Source organism: Alternaria ventricosa (genome assembly GCF_023758065.1).
Source record: "Alternaria ventricosa strain BMP 2768 chromosome Unknown scaffold_5, whole genome shotgun sequence".
Lineage (NCBI taxonomy): Eukaryota > Fungi > Ascomycota > Dothideomycetes > Pleosporales > Pleosporaceae > Alternaria > Alternaria ventricosa.
Window position 1 is genome coordinate 1,086,018 of NW_026055685.1, and position 27,030 is coordinate 1,113,047.

The 27,030-nt window shown below is 53.6% G+C and overlaps 9 protein-coding genes across 9 annotated transcripts; 3 read left to right on the forward strand and 6 right to left on the reverse strand.

The window, feature by feature from the left end:
- Positions 1 to 709: 709 nt before the first annotated feature.
- Positions 710 to 1,150, reverse strand: J4E93_003736 (uncharacterized protein; the record flags this gene model as incomplete). The annotated part of the gene is made up of 1 exon (XM_049341668.1): positions 710 to 1,150. One exon carries the CDS (start codon positions 1,148 to 1,150, stop codon positions 710 to 712), a length of 441 nt encoding a protein of 146 aa, XP_049201173.1.
- Positions 1,151 to 5,042: 3,892 nt separating this feature from the next.
- J4E93_003737 (uncharacterized protein) lies at positions 5,043 to 5,630 on the forward strand (the record flags this gene model as incomplete). Its single annotated transcript, XM_049341669.1, has 2 exons — positions 5,043 to 5,231; positions 5,280 to 5,630. 2 exons carry the CDS (start codon positions 5,043 to 5,045, stop codon positions 5,628 to 5,630), a joined length of 540 nt encoding a protein of 179 aa, XP_049201174.1.
- A 376-nt stretch (positions 5,631 to 6,006) lies between these two features.
- Positions 6,007 to 7,852, forward strand: J4E93_003738 (uncharacterized protein; the record flags this gene model as incomplete). Its single annotated transcript, XM_049341670.1, has 3 exons — positions 6,007 to 6,100; positions 6,156 to 6,441; positions 6,841 to 7,852. The coding sequence occupies 3 exons, from the start codon at positions 6,007 to 6,009 to the stop codon at positions 7,850 to 7,852; spliced, it is 1,392 nt and encodes a 463-aa protein (XP_049201175.1).
- Positions 7,853 to 9,179: 1,327 nt separating this feature from the next.
- J4E93_003739 (uncharacterized protein) lies at positions 9,180 to 10,193 on the reverse strand (the record flags this gene model as incomplete). The annotated part of the gene is made up of 1 exon (XM_049341671.1): positions 9,180 to 10,193. The coding sequence occupies one exon, from the start codon at positions 10,191 to 10,193 to the stop codon at positions 9,180 to 9,182; it is 1,014 nt and encodes a 337-aa protein (XP_049201176.1).
- A 1,656-nt stretch (positions 10,194 to 11,849) lies between these two features.
- Positions 11,850 to 16,100, reverse strand: J4E93_003740 (uncharacterized protein; the record flags this gene model as incomplete). The annotated part of the gene is made up of 4 exons (XM_049341672.1): positions 11,850 to 12,426; positions 12,775 to 15,612; positions 15,666 to 15,763; positions 15,882 to 16,100. The coding sequence occupies 4 exons, from the start codon at positions 16,098 to 16,100 to the stop codon at positions 11,850 to 11,852; spliced, it is 3,732 nt and encodes a 1,243-aa protein (XP_049201177.1).
- A 1,735-nt stretch (positions 16,101 to 17,835) lies between these two features.
- On the reverse strand, positions 17,836 to 19,397 carry J4E93_003741 (uncharacterized protein; the record flags this gene model as incomplete). Its single annotated transcript, XM_049341673.1, has 4 exons — positions 17,836 to 18,464; positions 18,515 to 19,028; positions 19,083 to 19,110; positions 19,189 to 19,397. 4 exons carry the CDS (start codon positions 19,395 to 19,397, stop codon positions 17,836 to 17,838), a joined length of 1,380 nt encoding a protein of 459 aa, XP_049201178.1.
- Positions 19,398 to 21,170: 1,773 nt separating this feature from the next.
- J4E93_003742 (uncharacterized protein) lies at positions 21,171 to 22,070 on the reverse strand (the record flags this gene model as incomplete). The annotated part of the gene is made up of 2 exons (XM_049341674.1): positions 21,171 to 21,839; positions 21,897 to 22,070. 2 exons carry the CDS (start codon positions 22,068 to 22,070, stop codon positions 21,171 to 21,173), a joined length of 843 nt encoding a protein of 280 aa, XP_049201179.1.
- A 589-nt stretch (positions 22,071 to 22,659) lies between these two features.
- Positions 22,660 to 24,147, forward strand: J4E93_003743 (uncharacterized protein; the record flags this gene model as incomplete). Its single annotated transcript, XM_049341675.1, has 1 exon — positions 22,660 to 24,147. The coding sequence occupies one exon, from the start codon at positions 22,660 to 22,662 to the stop codon at positions 24,145 to 24,147; it is 1,488 nt and encodes a 495-aa protein (XP_049201180.1).
- Positions 24,148 to 24,432: 285 nt separating this feature from the next.
- Positions 24,433 to 25,610, reverse strand: J4E93_003744 (uncharacterized protein; the record flags this gene model as incomplete). Its single annotated transcript, XM_049341676.1, has 6 exons — positions 24,433 to 24,653; positions 24,704 to 25,037; positions 25,088 to 25,269; positions 25,317 to 25,416; positions 25,488 to 25,544; positions 25,593 to 25,610. The coding sequence occupies 6 exons, from the start codon at positions 25,608 to 25,610 to the stop codon at positions 24,433 to 24,435; spliced, it is 912 nt and encodes a 303-aa protein (XP_049201181.1).
- Between the last annotated feature and the right edge of the window lie 1,420 nt (positions 25,611 to 27,030).

A 27,030-nucleotide genomic window follows, 5' to 3' on the forward strand; every position in this document is an offset into this window, starting at 1 on the left:
TCCGTGGCTGTGCCGCAAGCCAGGCGGCCAGCCACTGTGTCAGTTGCACGGCGCGTTGCAGGTACATTTCCCACCTGTTAATCTCTCGAATGAGCCGGTGCATCTCGATCATGCTGTCAGCCTTCTAATGCGCGCGATGAAGGATTGTGTACGACCAATTCGTCGCATCTCCTGTCTGATCAGCGGTGAGAAGGTGATCTGGAAGGGGTTGAATAAAGAATGCGCATGCGAGAATGCGGAGTGCATACGGGACGCCGCTAACCGCAGCCGCGTTATTGGGTTTCGGAAAACGCCACCGAATTGAACGCGCGGCTTTACGTCATAAGCGAGAACCTCACATCATCAACTCAGCTGCGATGCTGAAACCTAACAATAGAACACGATCGAAGCAGCAGCCCCAAAACAGACAGTCAGAAAAACCAGTGGGTTGAGATTTTGACAGTAGAACAAATGTCACGACAATGATGAGCAGCGTATGGAAGAGAGAGAGAAGCTTTGAGGTATTCTGAATGTTTCATTGAAATGACTTATTATAAGTATACCGATTGGTAAATCCCAAGTGTCGCTGTGAATCATTCTGGTCCCACACCTGTCTCACGAGAGACGAAGCGATGTCAGCTCATGGCTGATGTCGCTAACCGATCGAAGAAACTGTCAAAGGAGACGTTTTGTGACGATGTTGGAAGGAAGCGGTTGAGTGTCGACCCGCTTACAACAGACCGGCAAGAGCAAGGAGACCACCAGCAACAGCGCCCATAGCAGGGACGTTGTTGGAGTCGGCAGCACCGGTACCGGTGGCGCTCTCGGCAGCGCTGGCGGCAGAGCTGGCAGCAGATCCGAGCGACTGGGTGATAGAGGAGGCCGCGCTGGCAGCGGAGCCAGTAGCGCTCTCGGCTTCGGAGGCGATGCTGCTGATGGCAGAGTCGGCAGCGCTCTGGATGGAAGAAGCACCGGAGGCAGCAGCAGAGCCGCCCGCGCTGGTAATGGAGGCAGCGGCGGAAGTGATCTCAGAGCCGATGGATGAACCGACGGAGGCGAGGTCAGAAGGGACGCCGCCTACAGCAGAGGTGATCTGGGAGATGATGGAGTCGACCTGGGCGTTGGCAACGCCGGCGGCGATGACAGCGGTGGCAATGGTGGAGAAACGCATGTTGATGGTTTGGGTGAATGAGTTGGTTGGGTGGTGGGTAAAGAGTTGAGTGTAGTTGGTTTGATGTGGAGATTGTTTGAGCTGTAGATGGGGAGTAGAAGGCAGGGCGAGAGGGGAGCTCTTATACCAGGTGAGTGCATAACAACTAGCGCGCTTGCATGTCGCCATAGCCCCAGCAGCCAGCAACAAACACAGCGGCCACCGCCCTTGCTCGCTTGCGCCTCCTCCACATTTTTTTAGCCACGTAATGCACGCAATTAACTGGCCAGTGAGGCAAGTGACGCCACACAGGAGCGCACTGTCCGTGTCCTTGCCCAGATGCGGCAAAGCCATCGCAGCCCATCCCAGTCATCGGCAGCCGTTCCTGCTTTTTCGAGTGAAGCTTGATCCGGGGCCGCCTCTGCGTGTTTGAGCCTATGACGTCTGTTGACGAACATTTGTCCGCCGTGTAACGAGATTAACTGGGGCCAGAGGCGTTGCATCCAAGCCACAGCCTGCAACGCCCCGTCTCATCGACAGCGGAGCCATGCATGTCTCTGCAGCTGCCCGTGGGACGATTCGGGCTATGGCAAGGCGTGCCAGGTGCTATTTCCAGCGTTACAGTGCTCAATTCACTCTGAAACAAGTCAGCACTTGTCGTCTGGCCAAGCTTTCTTACTGCTACAGCGACGCGAGTGAAGCGTCGAGCTTGATGACCCTGAAATGCAGGTGCTCACCGGCGTGCGACCAGCGACCGCTATAGCAACCAGCACCACGCTTCCTCTAGCTCGACGCTGCCAACTCCCGTCTTCCAGCATTTTGAACCAAGGTAAGTGTACACGCGGGTCCACCTGCTGTCAAGGCAACCCGCCACGCGTTGTTTGGGGGCCGGAGTTCGGTGCATGTTCTGTGTACCAAGAAGGTGATGAGACATGCATGTCGTCATTCTCGGCTTCGTCGTGGACGCCGAGGCAAGCAGTTTCTGAGACGCAAACCGCTCCACCGAAACCGGGCGAACGTCAATAAGAAGACCGAGCTTGGAACCATGACGAAGAGCAATCTTGGGTGGATTGTGGCTCGACAGACGTTAGCTGGCGACGTTGACCAAGATTGGTGGTGTACCTGGCAGCCTTACTCGGGTCCCCTGTCGCGGATATCGCCAAGCCCGATTTTGCCGTGAGTCTAGCCCACAGGATTCTCTCCCGTGCCATGGCATTCTGCACCAACATCTTGATCTCTGATCGTCCTCTCCTATTCCCGACGCGCGTTCTTGATGTCACTTGTGTTCGTTCATCGTGATTCAAGTCTCAGTCATGTCCCGAGTCGACTCACTCTGCAATTTCCCACCAGACGTCGACACCTCTGCCGCTCTTTGCATCATAATTAAAAGCACTTTCTTGGCCCCCACGAGGCTTGCTTCTTGAAATCAGAAATGCCTTAGCAGGTTGCATGCCACGAGATTGTGCATCCAGGGAACACGTGGAGCTCTCTTGCATGGAGACGCTCTACTGCATTGTACTCAGAGTACGGGGCACATATCAATGCATGTGCATTTGCTGTATTTCTACAGGCGCGGTTGATCTGAAGCGTTGCAGCCGCTAAGCTGACAGCTGCCGCAGTCTTCGTGAGAATGCTAGACCGACCTACAGCTGTCATTTCGTCGTCAAGCTTACTATGTAGACGTGCTGCCGGCGAATGGGAAGGCTATGCGCATCGCGGCTTAGCGCACGACGTTCCCATTCGGCGGCTTTACCCCACGAAGAATATTCCCGGCTGGACTTGACCGATGATCACACCACCACACCACGCGCTCCATACTACGTCCATTTCCGTCTTTGTTCAGTCGCCGTATTCTCCCCTTCATGATGTTCAGCTAGAAAATCGCCAAATCGCTCTTCTCTCCATGCGTGGAGTGCCTGACAGTGCTGATGGTGTCCTCGTAGCCGCTGAGGCTGAACACCAACAGCACGTGTGACAGCGCATCACACCGACATCGAATGGGCATTGCGCGTTTCGCCTCAAGCGCCCTTGGGAACAGAACAGGCTCACATCTCGTCTTTGATGGGTGCTCTTCTCGCTCGTCCCTACCCTTTTCGTCTAAACGCTACCACATTAGGACTCCTGCACGACGCCTCTTATTTGCATCTCTAGAGCACTTTCGACCCCATCAGTTTTCTTAGGATGTGTGCAGCTACAGTGATGGACCGATGTGACACCTTCCGGAACAATCGCTGAACTCTAAGCAAGTGCGATGGTTCGTATGCGAGCACCCTCGAAAGCATTTGCTGTATCTCATATCTAGGGTCAAAGGTTCATGTGGTTCTACCAAGTCACATTCGACGTCCACATGTAGGCTACGAAGGCTGTGATCATCTAAGATCCACTAGGAGGCGCTTAGTTGCATATGAAAAGAACTTAGTGCTCAGCCTTCCGAATGGAGACGTGAGAGAATCATAACCGCTCATTGTTTGCAAACGCTGGGTGAGGCTATCTAGGTAATTCTTTCAATGACTTCATCCTGTGTACCTTTACTGCGCCTGTCAGACTGAGTACAATCAACGCAGTTATGACTATCCGAAAAGTCGTTACGAGCCCAGCCGCCTACACACCTTCACTAAGCCTTGACAGCGCTCGAGAATCCTCAACATCATCGGCAATGTACCATTCGGAAAACGACCGCTCGCTCTCTACACCAGCTGCCATCGGAATTGGCGTCGGTATTGGTATCGTCTGCACCATACTTGTGCTCATTACAGTACTCTTACTCCACCGCGCATGGAGACTTCGCCGTTCACCACCAGTAAAGCAGTACAGGCAAGCCAAGTTGTGGAAGGGCTTCGAGCCAGTAACTCCGAGCACCGCGAGGACTACGTTCGTTGGAACAAAGATGACCAACATATACTTGACGGAGTTACCGACGCCGGTCACGCCTGCCTTTCTTATGAGCCCGCCATTGCCGGGAAGCGAAGAAGCCATAGACGAGAGGAACCGACGCTATAGCGAGCCTGTATAGCCTTGTCGTGAACAATGGATGGCTTGTATACGGCTTCCCGTCAAGCTGGCGCCACATATGAGACATAGATTTAGCCACGATGGAAGTTCACGCACGACCTCCATCACGTCTCTCGTTGATCACGACCAGCAGATCGCGACCCTCCTCACGACCGCGAACGATAACAACAAGCGCCTCCTATTCGTCGTTGCCTGCATATACAGGGGATATTGCAACTGGCTCGTTGCAATCCTGCGCGGTCTTCCAGGCTTCCGCGTCGCCAACTCCTGTCGCGTCTTTGAGATCGTTCCCACGCTCTTTGCCCTTAGCGCAGGCATTCTGAACTTCCTGCTACAACGCCTCGTCGGCGGGGCGCGCAAGCTGGTCACTGGGATGTTAACGCATATCAACAAGCACAGCACCAGCAGCATCACTGCCATGCTGCAGGCTCGCATGTGTAGGTTAGACATAATGATCTCGCGTAACCTCCACCGCCGCGACCGTCGCCAGCCACCTCAGAAGAAAGCACAGTCGGCTCCTCGTGCATGTCTGGCGGGAGTTATAGTCGAGACATTCGGCATAATTCTACGCCACCTTGCATGCTGCGACACTCGCTCACTCCGGCAGACGTGTAAAAAGGAGCTCGTGGGCAGATGCAAAGACAGCTTCTACAACGTTGTCGATCCGACTACCGCTTCCCTCCAGGTGAGTCCCAGATGGAGGGGGGACACAAGCATATGCTGACTCTGTTTCCGTAGCTTGACGCCAACTTTCCTGCGCGCGCAGTGTCACTTGCAAAGTTCGAGCGGTGGAGCGACCACATCACCACACTATGCCTCAAGGTCCCGAGAACCGCTTTTTTCTACCAGGTACATCAAGGCGCCGCAGCCGCAGCCGATGGCGATACCTTCTCAGTCAGCAATGTCGGGTACGAAAGAGTTCAAGTCTGCGCTCGCGCTATTGACAACCCTTCCTCGATGCAAAGCTGTTCTGATCCAGCACGACACCCCAAGCAGTGGCTGGCTCATGTGCGACTACCATTGCAGCCGGTGGAAGGCCCGAGAAAAGACCATGGCTACCCTGGACCATGTGTTGCGCGAGAACTTGGAGGTATGTTGTATTCGCCGTCTGTACAAGCCACGCACTAACTCTGCGTAGCATAGTCTTGTTGGCTTCATGTTTTCTTCGCGATCGCAATCGTACGACGAGTACCACCTATGCTATTTCGCAGAGCAAGAGAAAGAGGCAGAGAAGGGGGCTGAGGAAGATGGTCGACCAGCAGATGTTGAGGAAGATAGCCGACGCACAGAGATTGAGGAAGACGGTCGACGCACAGAGATGGAGGAAGAAGGCCGCGGCCATGAAGAGACAGAAGATGCATACGCAGGTCAGTCCCGAGACATGGTTCGTGATGAGTATCGCTCACGTGGGCTTCCACGGCCCATCCCCAAGAAGAAGGTGGACATTGTGGCGGCTCTGCAGAAGGACGATTTGAGGAGGTTGGAGTAGATGGCCATGCCCTACTAGGACACGCTGCTCATGGCGTTGACGACGTACAACCACTTCCATGCCACACTCGCTCTGATCGGGATACATGATCTGTTCCATGTGCATTATACGGCCTTCTGGATGGTCTGTCGCGCGGGGTGGTGGTGGGCTGCTCCTTCCCCTTCCTCGAAGCGAGTCAACAACAACCCAAACGTGGTAAGCTTCGCGTCTCGCACACTGGGATTTCAGATCTGACCTGGGTAGCTCGCTCAATCCCTTCAGTTTGCTTGTCACCAGTATTGCCGCCATCGAAACACCGCGGCCGCTCTCAGCACCCTGCCGCCATCAGCATCCCTCTCTCCGCCATCAGAACCTCGTCCCCCACCCCGCCATCACAATGGCATTCGCAGGGAAACGCCACGCGCAAGAGCTCAAGAAGCTGGAAAAGACTGATGTCAAGATATCAGAGGCGAGACTCTTCAACCCATACGGTAAGTTCTGGCTGCGCGAAGTGCATGAGACATGTATACTGACTTCATACTGCAGCGACCACACAGAACGTAATTGACGACATCGATGAGCTGTTGCCTCGCCTCTCTCCTCACCATCCTGAGATTGCCGAGTTGCTTCAGACGGCCAAGGCGGAGCCCGTGACACCCTTTACCATCCATGGGCATTGTGACGACAGCGAGACGAAGACTTGGCCGAGGACCGACCCTGCTATGGATCGCTGGTTTCCGGATGCCGTTGAGCAAGCTCCGTACATAAAACACCCGCCCCTCTGGTTAGACCAGCGCGCAGCAAACCATGTTAAGCCGTGTCAGGTCGCATGGTATGACTGGCGAATAACACAGACGGCGAACTATGTCGCATCGCATTTCCGCTACTACGTCAATCAAGAAAAAACACTAAACAGCCTGGAGCCTACATCGACTTTGGGTCACACACTTTGCATATTATCATCTCGATGTAGTCTCCAGACCCATTCAAAAAAAATCTTTCATGAGATGCTATGCTCCCACATCCAGAGCTAATGAAGAGGTATCGCGCATATGTCACCACATAGGCCCATATCGTTGTCTACAGCGAGAGTGGTCCTCGTGTCCGGTAGATTCCCACAAGTATTGTACGACCAATATATCAAGCTCAACAATATCAATGCGACCGAGGTCAAACTCGTAGGCATATGACGGATCGCATGGCTAGAACGCGACGTTCACGGGAAGCTAAGCCGCATCGTCCTCTACATCAACCACCCGGAGTGCTTCAAGAGGTATCGAGCCCACGTTACCACGAAGGCCCAACATCGGCAAGCCCTCCGAGAGCGCCTTGTGGACCTGACAATGGTCTACTTTGGTCGGCCGGTCTCTCTCCCCGCCTTTCTGTCCACCACGCAGACATGGCACCAGCACTCGACTGGACAGCTCGTTCCACTGCGCGTCTTTGCCGACTTCCTCGACGGTGATGGCGACGAGACAGAGCTGAGGACAGCGCTGACGTGGCCACGAACTCCATCTGGCTTCGAGTGCCTCCGCGACTGGCTTCAAGGTCGGTCATCTACCGTTGCAGAGATTTCGAAGATCGCGCTCATCTACAAGGTGCACACCGTCGCCGGTAAATATTGTCGGAAATTCTTCCAGAGCGCCGAGATGGTTGCGCAGTATGGGCCAAGGGCAGCTACGTTTGAAAAGGCGATGGAGCGTATGTGGGACAAGACCGCGCTGATCGAAGAAGACGACGACGACGAAGAAGAGGGACCTCCAAGGAAGAGGACCAAAGTGACGGGCGTCAAGGCCGGCCTATCCAAGGAAGGGTACGATCGCCAGATCTACAAGGTGTTCCAGACGAAGCTCGCCACTGATGACGACATGGCCAAAGAGAGGCTAGAGAAGAAACGCCAGACAAGTCGTGATTGGCACGCCGCACAGAAGGCGAAGGTCGATGCCATGGATGAGAAGAAACCATCCAACGATGCGGTCGACAAGAACAAGAAGTCGACTACGAAGAAGGCACCGAGCAAGTCCCTAGAGTCAGGGCGCCGGTCGAGAGCCCTCCGCGATCTGAAGATCGCACAAGGGGATCCAACGGCCATGAGAGCAAGAGAAAGCAGAGGGAGCAGCAGGCCAAGTGGACTCAGGCCCAGAAGGTCAAGGTCAAGGCGTTTGACTTGCAGCAGGCTGAGAATCAGAAGAAAGCGGAAGACGAGCAGAACTAGAAGAACACTTAATACTCATGTTCAGTAGCAGGATTTAGCATGTGTATGTATACCCGCCTTTGATAAGTATGACAGAAAATAATCACCCTGGAGGTGTTCGCAATGCTACACATGTGTAGTCTCTCCGCATAAAAGTCAACGTATACCTCAACCTAGGCTATGTAATATGATCGGTCAAGACATTCATCTTTGTAGACGTCTAATGTGACCTAGATTCACGTCTTCTTGCTGTCGCACTGCAGATAACTCTACTAAAGTAGACCCACACGAAGTGGTAGGCTATCGCGCGACACAGTGACAAAAAGGGCTGACGATACGAGAAGACCCACAGATGTCAATACTAGAATATCTTGTTGCGAGTGCAATTTATGCGCTCTTAATCCGACCTCACTCCAGTGCTGAGATAATATTGATCTTACTTGTACTGAGCGTCAGAAGCACGTACAATCTGTATCAGGGCGGAGGCCATACTTCGCGCCTCGCAACAAAGAAGAGCCAAACAAGAGAGCAGGTACCACACCAACGAATGCAGAAGAAGAGTAATAGAGTATGCACTAACAAGCCTAGTGTATTCACCTTTGCATGCAGCGCGAGTAGATGCTCCAAAATACGGAAGTCAGACACGACTGAAGTTTGCAAGTTAAAAAAACAAAAAAGCTTCAACACAGCTGAAACATCTATTCCTGCCGCATTACACTGAATATATGGCAAAAATAAAGGCTTTAACCCATTCCGGTACCGGGAATCTCGTCGATTGTTAGTATAGGGACTCGAACTGTGGTGTTGTGAGTTTAGCTTACCGAACCCGGCTCTTCTCGGTGAAAGCGAGATATCCTAGCCGATGGACTATACCGGATAATCTGTTTGATGACAAATCCTCAAATCTGAGATCTCATGTGTTTTGTGTCACATGGCACGCCTCCGGACGGGCGTTTTGCAAATGTACAAGTGGGGCGGCTTCAAGTGAAGAGATGCTAGCAGGCGGGGTAACGCCGGCTCACATCTCAGACACATTCAAGTGCCCCTTACGCTCCCATTCAGTATACAAGCAATAATTCGCTTTGTTGTTGTTGCTTCCGCGAATGTAGCATCAAGATCGCCTTGTCGGCTAACATTAGTACCAGGGACGAGATGATCACCAACGCTCTCAAAACCATACGCACTGGAAGTATTTGCACGCAAAGAGAATAGTAGTCGAATGTGCAACACATATCATTCAGTCAAAGAAGCAATGAACCAAAGCGATTCAAAGCAAGTAGGTACAAGAAGTGAAGAACACCAAAGTGTTACTTTCCATCATCCATCTTCCAGGATTTCTCCATCACGTTTCCTCCAATTGTCATCGCACCACGAACTTAGACGCGGAAAGCGCGGGGGTGGCGGCGAACCTTCTGGCTGGAAGAGCCAGCCTTCTCCTCGAGCCAGGAGATGAAGGTGTCGAGGGTGAACTCCTTGTCGAGGCTGGCGCTGCCGGTCTGGGCAGGGGCGGGAGCAGAGGCAGCAGGAGTAGAGACAGCGGCGGCAGCAGCCGAGCTGGTAGCAGCAGGGGCAGACGAGGCAGCAGGAGAAGCCGATGCAGGAGCAGAGGCAGAAGGCTTGGGCGCGGAGGCGTTGTCAGAGCCGGAGCCGGAGCTGGCACCGTCGAATAGAGCGGGACCGGGCATCTCGTAGCTGGACATGTCACCGCCGTAGACGCTGACCTTGATGCCAGGGTCGGTGGCAGTGTAGAGCTTGTTAGCCGGAGTACCCTTGGGGGTAGCGGTACCGGAGCCGGTAACCTCGATGTTGATGCACTTGGGGTAGTTCTGGGCACCGTTCTCCTGGGCAGCGGAGTGGAGAGCAATGATCTCGTGACGGAGGACGTATTGACCAGGGGCAATGCTGTCGGGGACGGTCACGGTCCAGGTGTTGTTGTTGGCGATGAGCTTGTCAGAAGCCCACTTGCCGTCCTCGAAGCCAGCGGCATCGATCTTGAAGAACTCAAGGTCGGTAGACTTGGCCTTGGTGGCATCGTCAACCTTGGCAAGGTAGTCGATGACGGGGCCGACGTGGGACTCGGGCCAGGTGGTCCACGAGATGTCGAGCTTGCCACCAGCGGCGACAGTAGCAACCTTTGCGCCAGCAGTGGCGTCCTTGTGGCAGGCAATCTTGGTGGCATCGTCGTACATGGACGGGTCGACGAAACCGTTGTCGAGGCACTCCGGGCAGGACCACTCAATGACTTCGGGGGAGGGGGTCTGGTACTGGAAAGACGGGTCGTAGGCAGTGAAGTCCTTGCCGTCAACCTTGATGGCAGAAAGGTGACCGTGGGCGCTGACGGAGGCAGCAAAGGCGCCAAGGATGGCAGCGGCTTGAATCTTGGAAGGCATTGTAGTGTTGGGTGTTGGAAAGTCTGGTTTGGACGAAAGGGTTGGTGTTCAAAAAGGTACTTCGAGATCAACGAAGATAGTAAAGAATGTGAGGCGCTTCAAGCGTGAAAAAGTGAACGAAGGTGAAGAGAGCGAATGTCGACTGACTGAATGACTGTGGTGGTGAGGAATCTCTACACGCTGGGCGAGAGGTACTCTTATACTCAGATGCTGCCATGTCGGAAATAGCGCATCGCTGTGCATGTGTCAAATGAAAGGAGTGGAGCTGACAGAAAGGGAACCGTTTCCGCGTACAATGCTTCAGGGCTGTGGAGCTGGGGTGCTCGATGTTCGCAAGGTGGGCTTGTCACTTGTCATGGCGGTGCTTGTTTCATGGTGTGGCTTCTGATCCTGGCGGTAAACAGAGTATACTGAGCAGTCCCCGGCCAGGTGTTCCTGATCGACGCAAGGAACATGTCAAAGCGAAACGCAAGAGGGGTTGAACATTGAATAGACGCCAGATACAGCTAGCACGTCATTGCACCGGTGTTTGGATGCAGTGGCTGTACAATCTCTGCGGCCGAATTCCCGTACGCGCATTATGCTCTTACAATAACTCTTCATTCTTTAGTTGTGATACCATGTTGTGTACTTGATGATGGTGCAAAGAGCTTGGGCGCCGAGAATCAACGACTCTTCCCGCCCGCTGCACACTAGAACCATCTCGACTCGCTTAGACCCAGCGCCTCAGGAACGACATCTACGCGTCACCAAATCTCCCACCACCCAGCGGCATAAACGCAACCACGGCAAACCGGCAGACCGCGCTCTACTCCTCACATTCATTAATCTGCAGCAAACCGAGCTATACATCCGTAGGTCCGATCGTAGCCTCAGCGCCCTTATCTCCGTATGGTCGCTTCCGACTTTCATCGTTTCATGCCATGCCCCCCTGAAAGTGGGTCAAGGACAGCGCGCGCCTCCACTAGGCATGACAGTTCCAGGCGCTTGGTACCAACGTCTTGATTCATACGAACTACGGTGTGCACCGTATTTGCTCTTTCGATCGAGACCAGGTACTGAGACCTGAATACTCCACCGAACCCTCCTACACACCCTTGGCAGATGACACTGCATCGCAACCAACTTCGCGACAGAATCCTGCCTCCATAGGTGCCTGAACGTCAGTACCTGTTTCTGCGCCTCAATCAATGCCGCCCGGAGAAACTCCACTGGTGTTTTATGTTGTCCGGGTGGGTCTCTGCTCTCTATGCGTTTCAATGTCGCTTCCATGCCACACGGGCCTTCATTTCGGGCCAAGAAACTTTAGCAGCCGGCAACCGAAAACAAGCAACGGCTAAAGCGACGGTACAGCTGGCCAAGGCTCGCTTCCTACCGGAGACCCGGTGTTCATCTGTCAAGGTGTGAAGCATGTAACACGCCTATGCACAGCGTTTGCTAAACAACATTTTTGCACACATCGAGATCCAAGATTAAAACTGTTGAACAGATAAAAACCATCACTGTATTCTCATCCGATGGTAATGCCGTATGGAAGGTTTGCACAGGCAATCCATGCTATGACCCATTGAAAACGCCGAAAGTCACCCTCTAGTCATACATGTCGTTACAATACACTAGTTCCACCGAACGCCCCAATACATCGTCCACATACCGTTAAGACGAGTAGCGCCATGTCTCAGCTCCGTGGACATTCGTCGTAGGCTGCAGAGGCGGGAGCACTGGCTTCTGGTCCCTTGATACAGCTACAAGACCGCCTTTGCCGTCGTCACTGATAGGGCTAGGTGTCGGTCGTTGTGGCTCGCGTGGTGGCGGTCCTGGTGGGGTTTGAATTTGCGAAGCTTGCATGCTCCTAGGAAGGTCGTACGATAGACTGGAGCGGGGCCCCGAGGGAGGGTAGCGAGGTTGAGGTGCCTGTGGCGAGTGCGCAGTCATGGATGGCGTACCCGTAGGGCCTGTCGATGTAGCGAGCTGCTTAAGCATCTGTTCCCACTTTGGCGCCTCGGGAGTCTGCGTCGTCCTTGCCATTTCCCGTTGAAAAGCATCTGAAGACTGGAACTGTGCGGATGGCCTTGGTGCAGGGAGGCCCGTTGGCGGTGGCGGTCCGTAGTATCCTGGAGAAGGCGCGGCTCCGTGTGACGCGATAGGCCTTGGTGCGATGGAAGTAGGTGTACCACTGGTTCTCGGCGTAGCCTGCTTTGGCATCCATTCGGGTGCAATTCCACCGTCCAGACTATAGGGTGATATGTAAGTTTTTGTCCTCCGCAAATAACAATTTCTGAGGTAGGGATAATTCATGACGTAAGATAAATACTCAGTGGGGGATTGGGCAGCATAGATGATTTCAGAGGAGGGTGTGACGGCGTACATTGGAGGTTTGGGAGTCCCAGTAGGGTTGCTCAGCATGTTTGAGATCGACGCGCGACCGTGTGGTGGTGCCTGACTTTGATGGCTTAGTGGGCCATAAGGTGAAGCAGCAATATGTCCCGCGCCTGGTGAGTATGGTGAAGGTGGCAACTGACGAGGACTCTGAGAGTATGGGTATGGCGGTAGGGCGCTATTCTGTGTCGGTTGCGCATACTTGTCAATTCCATTGAGCAAAGGCGTTGCCGACTGTGTTTTCCAGGACGCATTAGAGTAGCTCTGTGGTGGCACATATGGCTGATACTGCTGTTGCTGTTGTGAAGGGTGCGGTGACCGATGAGTGTGGTAGCCTTGGTATGGCTGCTGTCCTTGTTGTCCTGCGGGCAAGCGATGATCATAGCTGACATTGGGTTGATGCGCCACTGGCGAGTTGGGATTCTTGCGAGTATCAGGGTTGTAGACCGGCGACCTGTAAGACGACATCGCCAACTCCTTCGGCTTGTAATTGTACGGCCGACCATCTGGTGTTTGATATTGCATTGGTGTGCGCGGAGGTACTGCGATGGGTGCCGGTTTGATTGGATAGGAGGCTGGGTACGAAGTACGATGGAAGGTTGGTACTGGCGGGGGAGGAGGCTTGACGGTTTCGAGGAAGTTGCTCCTGGGGTTGTTCCTAGGCTTTGCAGGGTCCTCAGTGTACTGTGGCCTAGCCTCGGTTGAAGGCTTTCCAAGGTAGTACCAAAGCCGATCCTCCTTGCTCAGATCGACTCTAGCCACTCTCCGAGTAACCTCAGGAGCAGTATACCATTCAGCCCACTTGTGCTCAGAGTTGGGGTCGTGGAAAGGATCGCCCATCTCAGGTACACCGTCAGTGCGGTTCGTGATGTCAAGGGATGCATCGCTCTCCTTGAGATGCTCAGGAAGTGGCTTAGCATTTGCCGAAGGCTTCAGTCGCTGCGATTCGTCCGGATGAAGCTTGAGTATGTACTTCCACTCGACTTCAACTCTATCACCATCAGGCAATACATCTACCAGGACAGCCTGCTCACCAGGTCTGTTTTCCACGACCTGTGCACCGTAGATCTGGTACATTTCGCCACCCACGTACTGGAACTGGATGACATCCTTGGGTTTGAGAGTCTTGCCATAGGCCAAGACAAACTTGTCCTTCTCCAGTGCTTCAACATCGACGGTCTTGTTGTTGCGCTTCTTTGGCCGATGGAAACGGCATCGGAAGTCGTAGCCATCGTAGAAGTATTCTGTGCCTTCTTCGTCGAAGGTAGGCATAGGACCAAGGTCAACCTGGACACCTGCAGCCACCGCACAGGTAGCATGGAAGGCCCTAGTACACTTCTTCTGCGAACACTGGAAGACGGCGCCGCGCTTAGATCGGCAGTAGTTGCACTTGAGCTCCAAGCGGTCCTTGCCGATGTTGGCCACATTGCACACGGTCTCGACATCGCCCTTGTTGACAATGTAAGTCTCAGGCGTATAGTCCGCGCAGATTCGGTGAGCCTTCATGCCATTGTCGGTCGGCAGCAGATCGTCGTACTCCACATCGTTAGGGCAGAGAATGCAGGGCATACCTCGACCTGGAATCCTGATACGGATACGAATGCGCTTGAGCTTCTTTGGTCGAGACGTCTCTTTGGGATCCTCTTTGCCGCGCTTCCTCTTGTTGCCGGCTGGCTTACGGCCTGGCTTTCCTTTGGTTTTGCCAGCGACACTGGCTGGAGGACTGGGCAGACGATCAGCGCCGTCATCGTCGTCTTCTTCGTCATCAGTCTCCTCATAGTACTCTGGTGTTGGCTCTCCTCGTAGCTTGCGCTCGATCTCGTTAACGTCAACCCAAACGCTGTCAGATTCGCAGAGACATTTCTTTGCGATCCGACCATAGCTCAACCAAGATTCGTTTGCGAAGTTGACCGATTCTGCGCAGTTGTAGCCAATGTTGTACCCGGAGTGGTAGCCATAAGGATATGTGATGACGAATTCGCCCTCATAGTGGACGAGGCGGTTGACCTTGATGTTGAAGTCCCTCTCCAGTCGCTGAGGCGAGATTAGGTAGGTCTTATGGCGAAGGAATTGCGAGCAATGCTTTGCGTCGTTTGGCCAGATGGTCTTCATGGCAGCTTCGAAGCGGCGAGCATCTTCTTGCGATATACTGTACCACTGCTTGGGGGCACCAAAGTGAATATAGTTGATGCTGTAAAGGTCCACGTCCTCCAAGTGCCAGGCAAAAGTGGCTTTCCACATGCCTAGGTAGAGGTACGCCGTGTTGACACCAGGGACCTTGGTTCCAAGAACATCCAGAAGGTTGGGTAGCTTCGCGACGTTCCAGGAGGTGGTGGAGTCGTCGAACAGAGAACCCGGCATGTCGGCTCCATACATAGGCGAGCCATAGTTGATCGTCTTCCAGTAGTTGTCCTCTAGCTCTTTGCATCGCTCGACGGTGTACTCATCAAGGCCATCCAGGTGGTAGTCGAAGTCCTCAAACGCAGCCTCGTCGATGTAATCGGCCACTGCGCCGCGGTTGTTCAGACGCCGAGAAGAGACGGATTTCTTCTCGTCGGCTGTCTTGGCTTGCCGACCGCGTGCCCTAGCAGGTGGTGTGTCGCGCGCTTCCTTCTTGATCCTCGTTGCTGGTGTCTTCTTCTCTTCCTTTCCGGGTGATGTGGGTGTGGGAGGGACCTCGGGAGAGCTGTCTTCGTCTTCATCGTCTTCGACTGGCTCCTTCTTCACCTGACGCCTTCGAGAAGGGCGACCAGGTCCGCGCTTGGGTGCAGGCGAGGCATCGCGATTTGTAGGGGCGGCGCGCGACGAGCGGGTACGAGACGGGGGTTCGGCAGCAGCCTTTCGGCGCTCGCCTCGCTTGGCTGGCGGCTGATGATGTGGCTCGTCCGTCACGGCTTTCCATTCCGGCAGGTTGTACGATCGTTGTTTCTCGATGTTGGCTTGTGTGTAGATGCCGTGCTGTCCAGCAAACTCTTGGGTGATCGGGTTTTTGACTTTGATGCTCTTGACGGCTTCGGTAAGGTCAGGGAGCGATTGGCGCCTGTCATGAGTTAAGTTGGGAGGCCATACAACAGGCGCATAATCGAGACTTACCATTCCGCTGGTGGAATAACCTTAACGATACCCGACTTCATTCCATGCTTGTCGATCTTGTCGATGAAGCGCTTGAAATTGCGAAACTGGTCCATTGTCTGTACAGATGGTAATTAGTATCTTGTGTAGTTTATGCCCGCGCGTCATAGTCATAACAACATGCGCGCGTGTGCTCCTCGTCCTACGTGGGTTGTTTATCTGCACTTGATTACTTACTGGCTTGAACACAGGTATCTTTCCTCCCTCGAAGTAATGGTCTGGTTCGATGTCTTCGCCGTCGTCGCTGTCTAGCTCAGAGAGTTCGGACGACATCCTCTCGAATCGCTTGTCGTTGTCTTCGCTCGTAGGCGGCGTCAGCGCTGGCTTCGTGGTGGAGTCATCGTGCGTCGCGGGCGGCGCCTCAACGGAAGGCACGACATCTGGGGGCGCCTCCATGGTGAAGGTAGTAGTTGTCGAGTCGTGAATGTCTCAGAGGGGCTGTGGAGCTGCTGCCATGCGTCGCTTCTCCGCCGGGGCGGGCGCGCGTCGATGTATTAGTACCGCAACAATTTTGCAGCAAGCGCAGTGGGCGTGCGAAGCTTGCAGAGTCGTTGATAAGCGTTATCGCAAGTGCTGGGGGGCGTAGTCGCTGGATGATGCTGAGGGAGGTGCGAAGGCGAGAATGAGGAGGTTGCAGGTCGTGGGTCTGCGCTAGGCGTTAAGCGCAACAACCCCTGCCACTTATCGCCTGACGATGGGCAGTTTGCGACAACAGCACCCCGGTAAAGCGTCAGAAGAGCTGCATGTATTCTGACACCTCAAGCGGTACACAAAGCCTGATCTACATAAAGGGATCGCGTGTGCTGTAAGTTGTTGTCATTCAACTGCTCTGCGCAAAGCGCGCCAAGTATGGTGCGCGGTGACTGGCATGCACGTCATCCAAGGGCCACATCTACAGATCTCATCTTATCAGATCCCCATATTTTCCATCTGTTCACCATGTGATAGCCACACACCACCGCAGTGCCAGATACACTCACCCAACTCACATGGGCATGCTGATGGCTGTTCTCGATTTTCAACCCTCTCGGAAGGCTGATTGTGCTTCTCTTCGACGTCCAGTCTACCACAGAAAAGACACGATACATTTACAACTAGATCGGACGTGAAACGTGGTTCCTGGATCTGTGGGGTTAAGCTTTTCTGACTGGCACCTGTCTCAACGGCTGCAGTGACCCGCTAGTTCGTGCATCACGCCGCCATGTGCAAGAATAGAGCCGCGCCTCACCGACAACACGATAAGTCAATACGGCTGCCGCGGTTCGAGAAGAGCTTTCTTGTGTACTCATCCTGTTTCTAGGCCTATATACTGCACAGTTGCAGTGCAGTTTGTCACTGTTGTCTGACTTTACCATGCGGTGCCGGTTGTTGGCAGCTCACTGCGATAGTAAACTCCGGATGCCTTCACAACTTTGTTAAAATTGAATCTACTCGAAACTATGCTAGATTTACTATGCGGTGGCTCTTTTCTGCATAGAGGAGGTGATGGGTGCTGCCATCAGGTCCTGAAGACTTCTGTGTATTAACTCTGAAGGGGAAGCAACAATCTAGATGCTGTGATGAAAACCATCCCTCAATGCACAAATCTGACGGTGCGAGCTATGAGATGATGTTTGAACTTTTGCACGGGATGTGCATCACATAGTGCGAGCGCTGCAACTCCACACCGGCACTTCGTACTACCCAACACTCGCCAATCGGAAAACCTGACGAGCCAGCGCGCCCCCCATGGAAATTCTCCGGATCGGCGGCCGCTACTATCAGGGGTGTCATCAAGTACCCTATCCTAGTTCAGATCCAACAAACAACCTCCAGCTACATGACTACAAACTTGAAATCACAGAATCGACAAAGGACGATGACAGTCACTTGAAGCAAGAAATCATATTGTACAGGCCATTCGTTAAGCGCCAGATCATAACCCAGAATATAGTACAGCCGTCCCATACCCGAGAAAATGTTGATCCTATGCACCGATGCTATGCTACTAAACACAATGGGCTGTACGTTTGTCTTCCCAGCTCTTTCGTTATTTCATCTGCTCAGATGCTCCAAACAAGGTATCAAAGCTGCTCACGCAACTAGTCTTCCCCAAATGTGCGAGTCGTTTTGCAGGAATGGTTCATCGACTTTACGAGGATTCTCCACGAGGAGCGCCGCGGAAACCGCCACGCCCACCCCTGAAGTCTCCACGGCCGCCACGTCCACGACCGCGGAACTCTCCCCTGGGACCGCCTCGGCCCCTGCCACGGTATCCGCCTCGCTCACCACCTGGGTGACCACCACGTCCCCGGCCGCCACGGTTGTGGTGAACCTCGGAGAAGCCATCGTTACCGGACGCAGGAGCGGTGGGTGCCGCGCTCGGCTCGGGGGTATCGTCGGCCCAGCTCTGGGTGCTGGTTACGGCAGCAGCGACGTGTGGTGTCTCGGTCTCGGCGGGGTCTCGCGGTACCATCTCGAAGGACTCAGTCAATGGGTCATCAGCGCCGGTCGGTTGCTTGTCCCATTGTGCCTCTGCAGCAGCGTTTGCTGACTCCATTCCAATGCCAGAAGCCGCCGGGGCAGCTGATGCGGTCTCGGTGGTTTCGGTAACAGGCTTTGCGCCAGCGTCGATCTCAGTAAGACCAGCGTTGGTGATGGTTGGGTCGGAGCCAGCCTGTGCCTCGGGAGCAGCTGCTTGAGACTGCGCGACGTCGTCAACCCAAGCTTCTTCAGCGGCGAACGGGGCTTCGTCGAGTGCTGCTTGCTTGACCTGGGAATCTGTAGAAAGTCAGTCTAAGGCGACGCATTCAATATAATGGTGAGCCTACAGGTGACGCTGAGTACCACTCCCTCGGTGGATGGTACTCCCTCTTCCGCACCCTCAATCAACTTCTCTGCAGCCATGACAGCGCCGGCGTCTCCTCCATAGACCTGAAGCAGAGCGCCCTCAAAAGCCTTTGTCAGGTCGGAGTCGTCATCCTCAAGTTGACGACGAGCAGCCGCGGCCCTCAAGAAGCGAGACAGTGTCAACAACTTCTCTTTGACAATCTTCTGCTGCTCCAGCGCTGCCTCGGCCTTGATCGTTCCCCTCAATGTCTCCAGCTCGGACGAGTGTGACTTGGACAGGACCTCCTTCTCCTTTGCGAACTTGGCCTCGAGCTCATCGCCGTACTTCTTGTAGTTGGTGTATTGCTCCTCGTACTGCGCAAGCTGAGCCTGAAGACCGGGTTTCCTCTCAGCTTGAGCTTTCTGGTCGGCATTGATCTTCTTGGAGGCGAGGAGGTCGTCGAGAGATACGCCGGGATTCGCTGCGATTATGGAGTCGACCTTTTGAGTTGCGCTCTGGAGATGTCATGTAAGCAGGGGTTCGAGGGGTGAGGGAGATTGTTAGCTTACCAGTTTCTTGTTGATGTTGCGGATGTTCCTGCACAGACGCGTCTTAGTAAGTGAGTCCTGCTAATCGTGCATGCGGTCCCTGAACCACAATGCGGTTGCAACTTACTTCTGAACCTCACGGAGGTACGAGTTGTCGCTTTCGGTTCCATTGGCCTTGCCGGCAGGGTTGGATCCACCTGCGCCAGCCTCGGATGACGTCTTCTCAGGCGCAGCGGGCAATGCGGTAGCTCCCTCTTGCTTGCCCTTCTTCTTGCGGGCGCTCTTCGACTCTCCTGTGACCAGGTTCTGCAGCTTGTTGACTACTTCCGAGGCCATTGTTGTGATTTGTTTTGGTTGCGTTGATGATTCAGATGAATTCTACACGTAAGTCGCGTCTCTGAAATGGGAGATGTATTTGCGTTCTTTTGTTGTGCTGTTTCAAAGTTGATGGTTCGGGTACATGGTCGCCTGCCCTCAACGTAACTTCGAAATTAGCGTGGGCACTAGCGTCTCGTGGCCATGACGCACCCCTCACCTGTCAGTACCACGCAAATCTCATCTAGGTGAGGTTGACAGAACACAGCTTTGGTACCGTTACCTGGAGCTCTCAATTTACGCTTCTGACATCTCTCTCCGTTTTGTTTCCATGGACACATTATGGAAGCGACTGCCTGCTATAGACAAGCCGACATCGCAACTTCACAAAGGGAAATTTTAGGTCACTACCGTCTTCCACAGGTCTTCAAATCCCGAAGCTTACTATCAGATAGCTGAATCACTTCCGAAATCCGCGGGAGACACGCGACTTCTTCTGTAGATCATCGTAAGGGAGCATGCTTATGATGACAGCTGTCAGCTCTGTATAAGAGTACTTGTGAGGTTGAGCAGTACGCTGCTCATTAGAAGCTCTCAGTTGAACTCAAACATCAGTCCTGAATCATTATCAATCATAGATGAGCAGTGAAGCTGTTCCGTGTTCAGTACACTCGTGGTTCTCAATAAAATCCCATCCCAGCAACTAAAGTACGCCACAATCATGTGCTGCTGCTGCTGATGCGTGGAGGGATAGAATGAAAACTTACAGGAGATATCACGTTATCATTTTTGACTACGTAAAACAGCAACCAGTTGCTAGCTAAGAACATCTGCCACCAGCTAGCCCGCCTCAACTTCAACCCGGGCCTCGCCCACACCTCCAGTGAACCACCAAATCATGACCTCAACCCCACCACGATCCCCACTTCCGACAAAAAAAAAGTTCTTCAGGGATCTCGACATCATAGAAGCCTGCGATATCTGCCATGAAGCATTCAATGAAGAGCACAAAGCCACACGCACGCCCTGTCAGCACATCTTCGGTCTTACCTGTCTCAAAAAGTGGATCGACACAAACCATTCGCACTCAAATACGTGCCCTAAATGTCGACGCACCCTGTTCTTGGAATCATCCCTGCCAGTCTTCCATCCAGGATCGCGCCCAGACGTGCCACGTCATTTTACGCTCGACATGTTCATAGACACAATATGGTCGCAAGCTATCGTACATTTTATGTGGAACGCTATGAGTGAGCTAATTCACAAAGCTGTTATCTACGATGCAGAAATCGATGCCCAAATTCACAAGGTTGGTTGGTATGCTGTGGATGACACTTTCAGTGTCTTCCACATAGAACCTTATCATCTGAATCGCCTGCGGGAACTCGCCAAGGAGATGATCACGGAACAGGTAGGGACAGCACCTGCTGAGCTTGTGCAGCCAGCGGATGGTGGACCGCGGTACGGAATAATTCGCGAGATATGGTTGCGGCGCGTGGCAGAGATACTGGGATGGCAGTTGGAGGAACACGTTCCTGGTACGCCTGCATGGTATGAATTGGAGCTGCCTGACCAGTCTAGAAGGAGGTGGAGGGTGTGGGGAGCTTCAGATGAGGCTGAGTAAGTTCGCAGTCGTACGGTACGTGTGTCTGTTGGACCCTGATCGCGATCTTAGGCAGACGGGTATTGACACTATGCCTACGCATGCTTTAATCAAACTAGAGATCCGTAATCTTCTTGAATTTATGCCCATGAGCCCCTGTATTGAACAGTCGTTTACTCCGTCTTCTCCAGTTACTCAAATTTCATCTTATTGACGATACTCCCAATTCCCTCCACATACACCTCAACTTCATCCCCATCTTTCAAGAATCCCTTCGGATCCATGAACAGCCCAACACCACTCGGTGTACCTGTTAGAATCACCGTTCCAGCTCTCAACGTAGTCCCGCGACTCAGATGCTCCAGAATCTGGCCTACACTGAAGATCATATCATCCGTCCCGGTTTCCTGCCTCTTCTCGCCATTGACCTTGGTCCAGTACCTTAGCTTGTGAGGATCAGGGATCAAGCTAGGTGACACGATACACGGGCCTACGGGAGCGAACTTGTCAAACGATTTCGCGTAGCCGAATTGGCCGCCTGATACGCCAGCAGGGAGTTGGTAGTTTCGGGCGGAAACGTCGTTGGAGATGGTATAGCCAAGGAGGTAGTCAGCATAGTCTTTTGCGGCGATGTTCTTGCAATCCTTTGAGATGACTAGGGTGAGTTCGCCTTCATAGTCGAGTTGCGATTGGCAGTCTGGATGAACGGGAATGGTTTCCAAGGGCCCCGCGAGGGCATCGCTGGGCTTGGTGAAGATGGCTGGGTTGGAGGGGATGGCAAGGTTGCATTCTTCGGCATGGCGCCGGTAGTTCAGGCCCACGCAGAGGATTATGTTTGTTGTTGGGACGGGGCTGAGGAGCTATTAGATGTCAGTTCTTCCTGCTTTGTGTACCTCTTCTGAATACGGATTGTATACCTTTCCCACTGTAGCTTTCTCTCCCGTCTTCTTGAATCCACTCTTGATGTCCCCAGACAAAACCTCTACACTGCTTCCTTCAAGCTCCCTAGTGGGCACCTCTTTCTCTAAGTTTCCATACAGCGTCATTCCCTCCTTATCCTCGAATCGGATTAATCGCTCAAACGCCGACATCGCCCTTACTGTTGTGCTGAAGCAGTTGATTCGGAGAAGTGGAGGTAACAATGACTGTGGTCTGAGAGCAAGAACTGGCCTGGAGGTAGTAGTAACGGTGCGTGTGCAGCGTATGAAGGAACGTACGAACATGGAGTCAGGGATCTAGCAAAGCTTATAAAGCCGTCAGCGAGTGTTGATGCAAGATGGCGCATTGTGGAGTCGGGACTTTGCCCCACGTTCGCGTCGGTCGCGGGGTCGTCTTCGGCATTTCCATGTGGAGATATCCGTCTCCTGGAGCGCGATCTAGGAATCTTTTGTGAAGACTGCAATAACAGACCCTAAACCACTCTGCTTGGTCGTGATCTGTCACGAGACTGAACACTTGTTTGAGATGCTACAATTGCCACACAAAAGGCAAGATGATATGGGTAAACCATACGCGGCTTCCTTGCGAAGAAAACGTGAGAGCGCGTTTAGCCTATCACGGGTGAGACACGCTTCCGCCTATGCACGCGCATCATCCACCTGAACTCCACACATCCATACAGCCACATACATTCATCGCCCACCACGGCTCCTCGACGTACCTCAATTTCACGCGCATACGATGGCCGATTCAGACTACGATTTCGAGGGGGAGGGCTCCGATGACGAGTACATTGGCACAAGGAGCGGTCCCTCCACCACACGCGCGCAATCCACAGCACCTGGCAAGAGGCGGAAAGCGGAGGTGCCTGCAAAGGAACCACCAAAGCGGCAAGCATGGGAGACAGAGGACTCGCGGACGGTCGCAAAAACGACGCAACTGGCAGAGGACGATACAATGGGACTAAGCGTGCAAGAACGAGAAGAAGAGAGGAAACGAAAGCGGCTCCGGAAAGACACGAAGCCCTTCCAGCGAGGAATCATCCGTCATGTCGTCTTGGTGCTTGACCTCTCGGAGGCAATGATGGAAAAGGATATGCGACCGAACCGCTTCATCACGATGATCAACTACACGCAAGACTATATCCGCGAATTCTTCGAGCAAAACCCCATATCGCAGATGAGCGTCCTCGGCATGCACGACGGCGTCTGCATACGAGTCTCGGAGCTCTCAGGCAACCCGGCCGAACACGTCGCAGCGATACAAGGCTTGAGGAGTAAAGACGATGGCAAAGAACCCAAGGGCGCACCCAGTCTGCAGAATGCGCTGGAGCTGGCAAGAGCGACGCTATACCACACACCAAGTCACGGTACACGAGAGGTCATCGTCGTCTTTGGCAGCTTGTTGAGTCTAGACCCTGGAGACATACACCAAACAGTCAAAGCCTGCGTACGAGACAAAATTCGCGTCAGCGTCATCGGCATGGGCGCACGTCTTAAAATCTGCACAGAAATCGTAACACGGACAAACGCCGGCGACGACTCCGAATACACCATCGCAACCGACCAGGAAATGCTTAAAGAGCTCCTCCTCGCCACCACAACACCACCCGTAATCCGTACTTCGGCACCCGCCGTTGAAGCAGCAGCACCACAAGCCCCCGAGTCCGCAGCAGCGCTCATGATGATGGGCTTCCCGTCGCGAGTCATAGAAGACGAACTAACAATGTGCGCCTGTCACGGCAATCTCACCATGGGCGGCTACACGTGTTCTCGCTGCAGCGCAAAAGTCTGCTCTTTACCCATCACATGTCCGTCATGCCAGCTCACTCTCCTTCTGTCCACCCATCTCGCGCGGTCTTACCACCACCTTTTTCCTCTCCGCAACTGGTCCACAGTCTCCTGGTCGCGCGCCCGAGAGAAGGGTAGCACGCAATGTGTGGGCTGTCTGGTCTCTTTTAGCAGTCCACCGAGTAGTAACAGACAGAGGACTGAGGCTGAACAAAACGGCGAGGTCAATGGCACGAAGAGGGACGAGGAAGACAGTGAAGCGCAAAAGGCTAGTGAGAGTGGGAGGTATGAATGTCGGACTTGTGAGAGTCACTTTTGTATCGATTGCGATGTCTTTGCGCATATGGTGCTACATAATTGTCCGGGCTGCTTGGGTAGATTAGATCCTGGTGTTGCGGCGGCTGACGCGAGCAATGGGGATACTGAAATGACTGGATGAAGTAGTTCTGTGGTAGATGCTTAGATGTGTATATATCTTGCGACGAGCGATAGATTATCAATATACCCAGTCAGTTCGTCCAGCTCTCACGTTTTCGCATTTGGAGACAATTTCTGAACATCAAATAATTCCATTCAGCAAACATTATGTATATCGTAGCACTGATCAGCATGACGCATCAAATGCGTCCAAAGAGCCCCAAAATGGTATACGCTATGCCGGGCAAAAGCCATCATAAGAACATTACGCCGTTGCCTGTACACCCCCGAGATTACCACTTCGTTCCTAATTATATGCGCCCGAGCCAGCGACAGTTGGCATGGGCCAGTCATCTTCGGTGATGCTCGACCAGAACACCCAAATCATTACTACCGATAGGAGGGTGAAGAGGGTCGAGAATAGACCTCCGTTGATCTTGCCGTCGGTGCCGTTGCAGATGTGGACGCTGATGACGTATTGGAAGATTTGACCGATGGCGAATAGAAGGCCTGCTGCGAGGAGGTAGACTGAGAGGAAGTTAGTGGGTGCTTTGTACAGAATGTTGACGATTCCTTACGCATTGGCTTGCGCTCGCCGAGTACGCGCAGCACCAGGAAAGCTTCCAGGAGGAAGAAGATGACGATGAAGACCAACGGGACGAGCTGGTAGAGGGTGTATAGCGCATAGGCCTGGTTGGGCAAAAAGCGCGTCTCGTCCCAGTAACCTGTCCAGCTGAGTCCAGTGTCGAGAGCAATGTAGCCGGTACCGATAAAGATTACGATCGACGAAATCAAGAGCAGACCGATAGATACTGCCGTGCCATCGTCAAGGAGTTGGTAGCCCACGGCGCCGTTGAGCATGAGGATCCAGGATGTAGCAGTGATTGCGGCGATGTGGATAGCGACAAATACCTGTACGAAGATTAGACACTACAGGTGGATACTTGGAATCGCGTACGTACAATGCGCACAGTGGAATTGAGGGGGAATCCGCCAATGGTGAAGATCTCGCAGATGGAGATGACGATGTATCCGAGGAGGAAGAGCTGCATTTCTCTGCGCCCAACAGCAGCCTTCTTTCTTTGCGATCTCCATAGCAAGAACAGCGAGGCGAGGATTGCGATGCCGCAGATTAATATGGAGCCTAGGTGTGTAAGCGGAATGTCGTTGAAGCGCGCATGTGCCTCGTACCCAGATTGTGCAGTCTTTCACCACCACCAACGGGAAAGCCCTGTAGAGTGCAGCCATCTTGCCATCCATTATCGTCTATTGTCGAAGCTGGGTTGAAGAGCTGTGCAACATGGGGTTAGCGGCGCGTTCGCGGGCGGTGGACGGGCAAAGGGGTGGTAGGACGCAACATACATAGCAGACAGGTAATGTGCTCCAGTTTGAGCCTGTGTCGCGGCAGAAATCGTCAAACTAGATGGTCAGTTTCCTTCTCGCCGCGTGCAGTCGTCCTCAGCATACCTTTCCGTATCTAGACATGCTTTTCGTTTCGGCAGCAACAGCTGCAGGTGAGCCTCAGCCTTGCGGTTTTATGTGGAGCGCTCGTTATCGGGTTGTGCGCACTGCGACAGATAAGAGAGGGCGTTCGGCGCGGATAGGCAAGCGACGTGAAAGCGAATCGTGGAGCGGTCGTAGTCGTGGTCGTGGTGGTGAGAGGTGTAATGATGCGCTGTGGCTGGGGCCGCTGGGAAGCTTCCTCGAAACAATGCACGAAGCCAAGCAGGTCTTCAGCCAAATCCAATCAGGCGCGCCGAGCGAGTGCCAGGTCCGACCGCGAGCTTTCAATGTTTGGTTACCAGGGCGGGCGTGCTGCGCTAAACCAACCCCCTGCAGGCTGAATTTCAATTGAGTTATCCGACGTCGATTACTGCGAAGGGATGCCTGGCAATTGAGTTAAACACCTTCTTAGGCCTCTGTCAGAAGCAAGAAACAGGAACGCTGCCACACAAACATCTGGGCAGGTAATCAAAACTGGAGTCTGCACAGCCAATCAGTCCCACGGCGCCTTTCCCCTTGCAGCGAGGGGCCGCAGATCACGGAGCATCTGGCGGCAGAGCAAGCCATGGGCCTTGGGCGTGTCATACCCAGCATGACGCAGAACTCCCAACTCTACCGGTGGTACAAGGGCGCTCATCTATTGAGTTGATGGCTTGACTTTGGCGACGAGGACGTTCCTGCGGTTGTTCAACTCTACGGCAGCACGGTCGACCTGCGAACCTCCTTTGCCTACCAGCGGTCAGCGGTATGTGCCTGGGGCCGTAAAAGTTAGGTGTTTCGCACTCGAAGCGAGGCCCCAGCTTGCAAACGTCAGGAGGGTCTCCGGCGTCTACTGTATCGTCGAGGATGGATTTGACTGATGTTTGTTTAACGCTAGCATTATAGTCGCTTCACCACAGCGTTTTGGGGAGATTGCAAACACTCGAACGCGTTGGGTATATATAAGAGCGTGTCGAGATCTGTCATACGGCTAACTCGCGTCTCCAGTAAAGCAATGACGGTTTCTTTGCTTGGTGTTCACCTCGTCCAGTCACTGCAGACTTCAGGGCTGTCACGTTCACGTGCGAAGCGAAAGATGCAAGAACAGAACGCGTCTAAGCCCGCCGACGTTGCTTCTCCGCACGAAAACTGCCATGTGGCCCTGCGTCTCTTTCCTTATATAGCATCGAGTCTCGTGATCTGTATGAAGTTTTTACCACTAGGCGGTGTTCTTTTCTACACCGCATGAGTTGTGCAACATCGAAGTTGATCGCGGCTATCTTTCCGCTTTGCAGTCAGTCTCCCCGCGGGGCTCCAATCGTCGACACCACGACCCCAACGTGACCTCGGGACCCGCCTCCACCGCCCCGTACATGGCGTAAAGTTGGTGGTGCACCTCTAGTGTAGGTGTAGTATAGAGCTC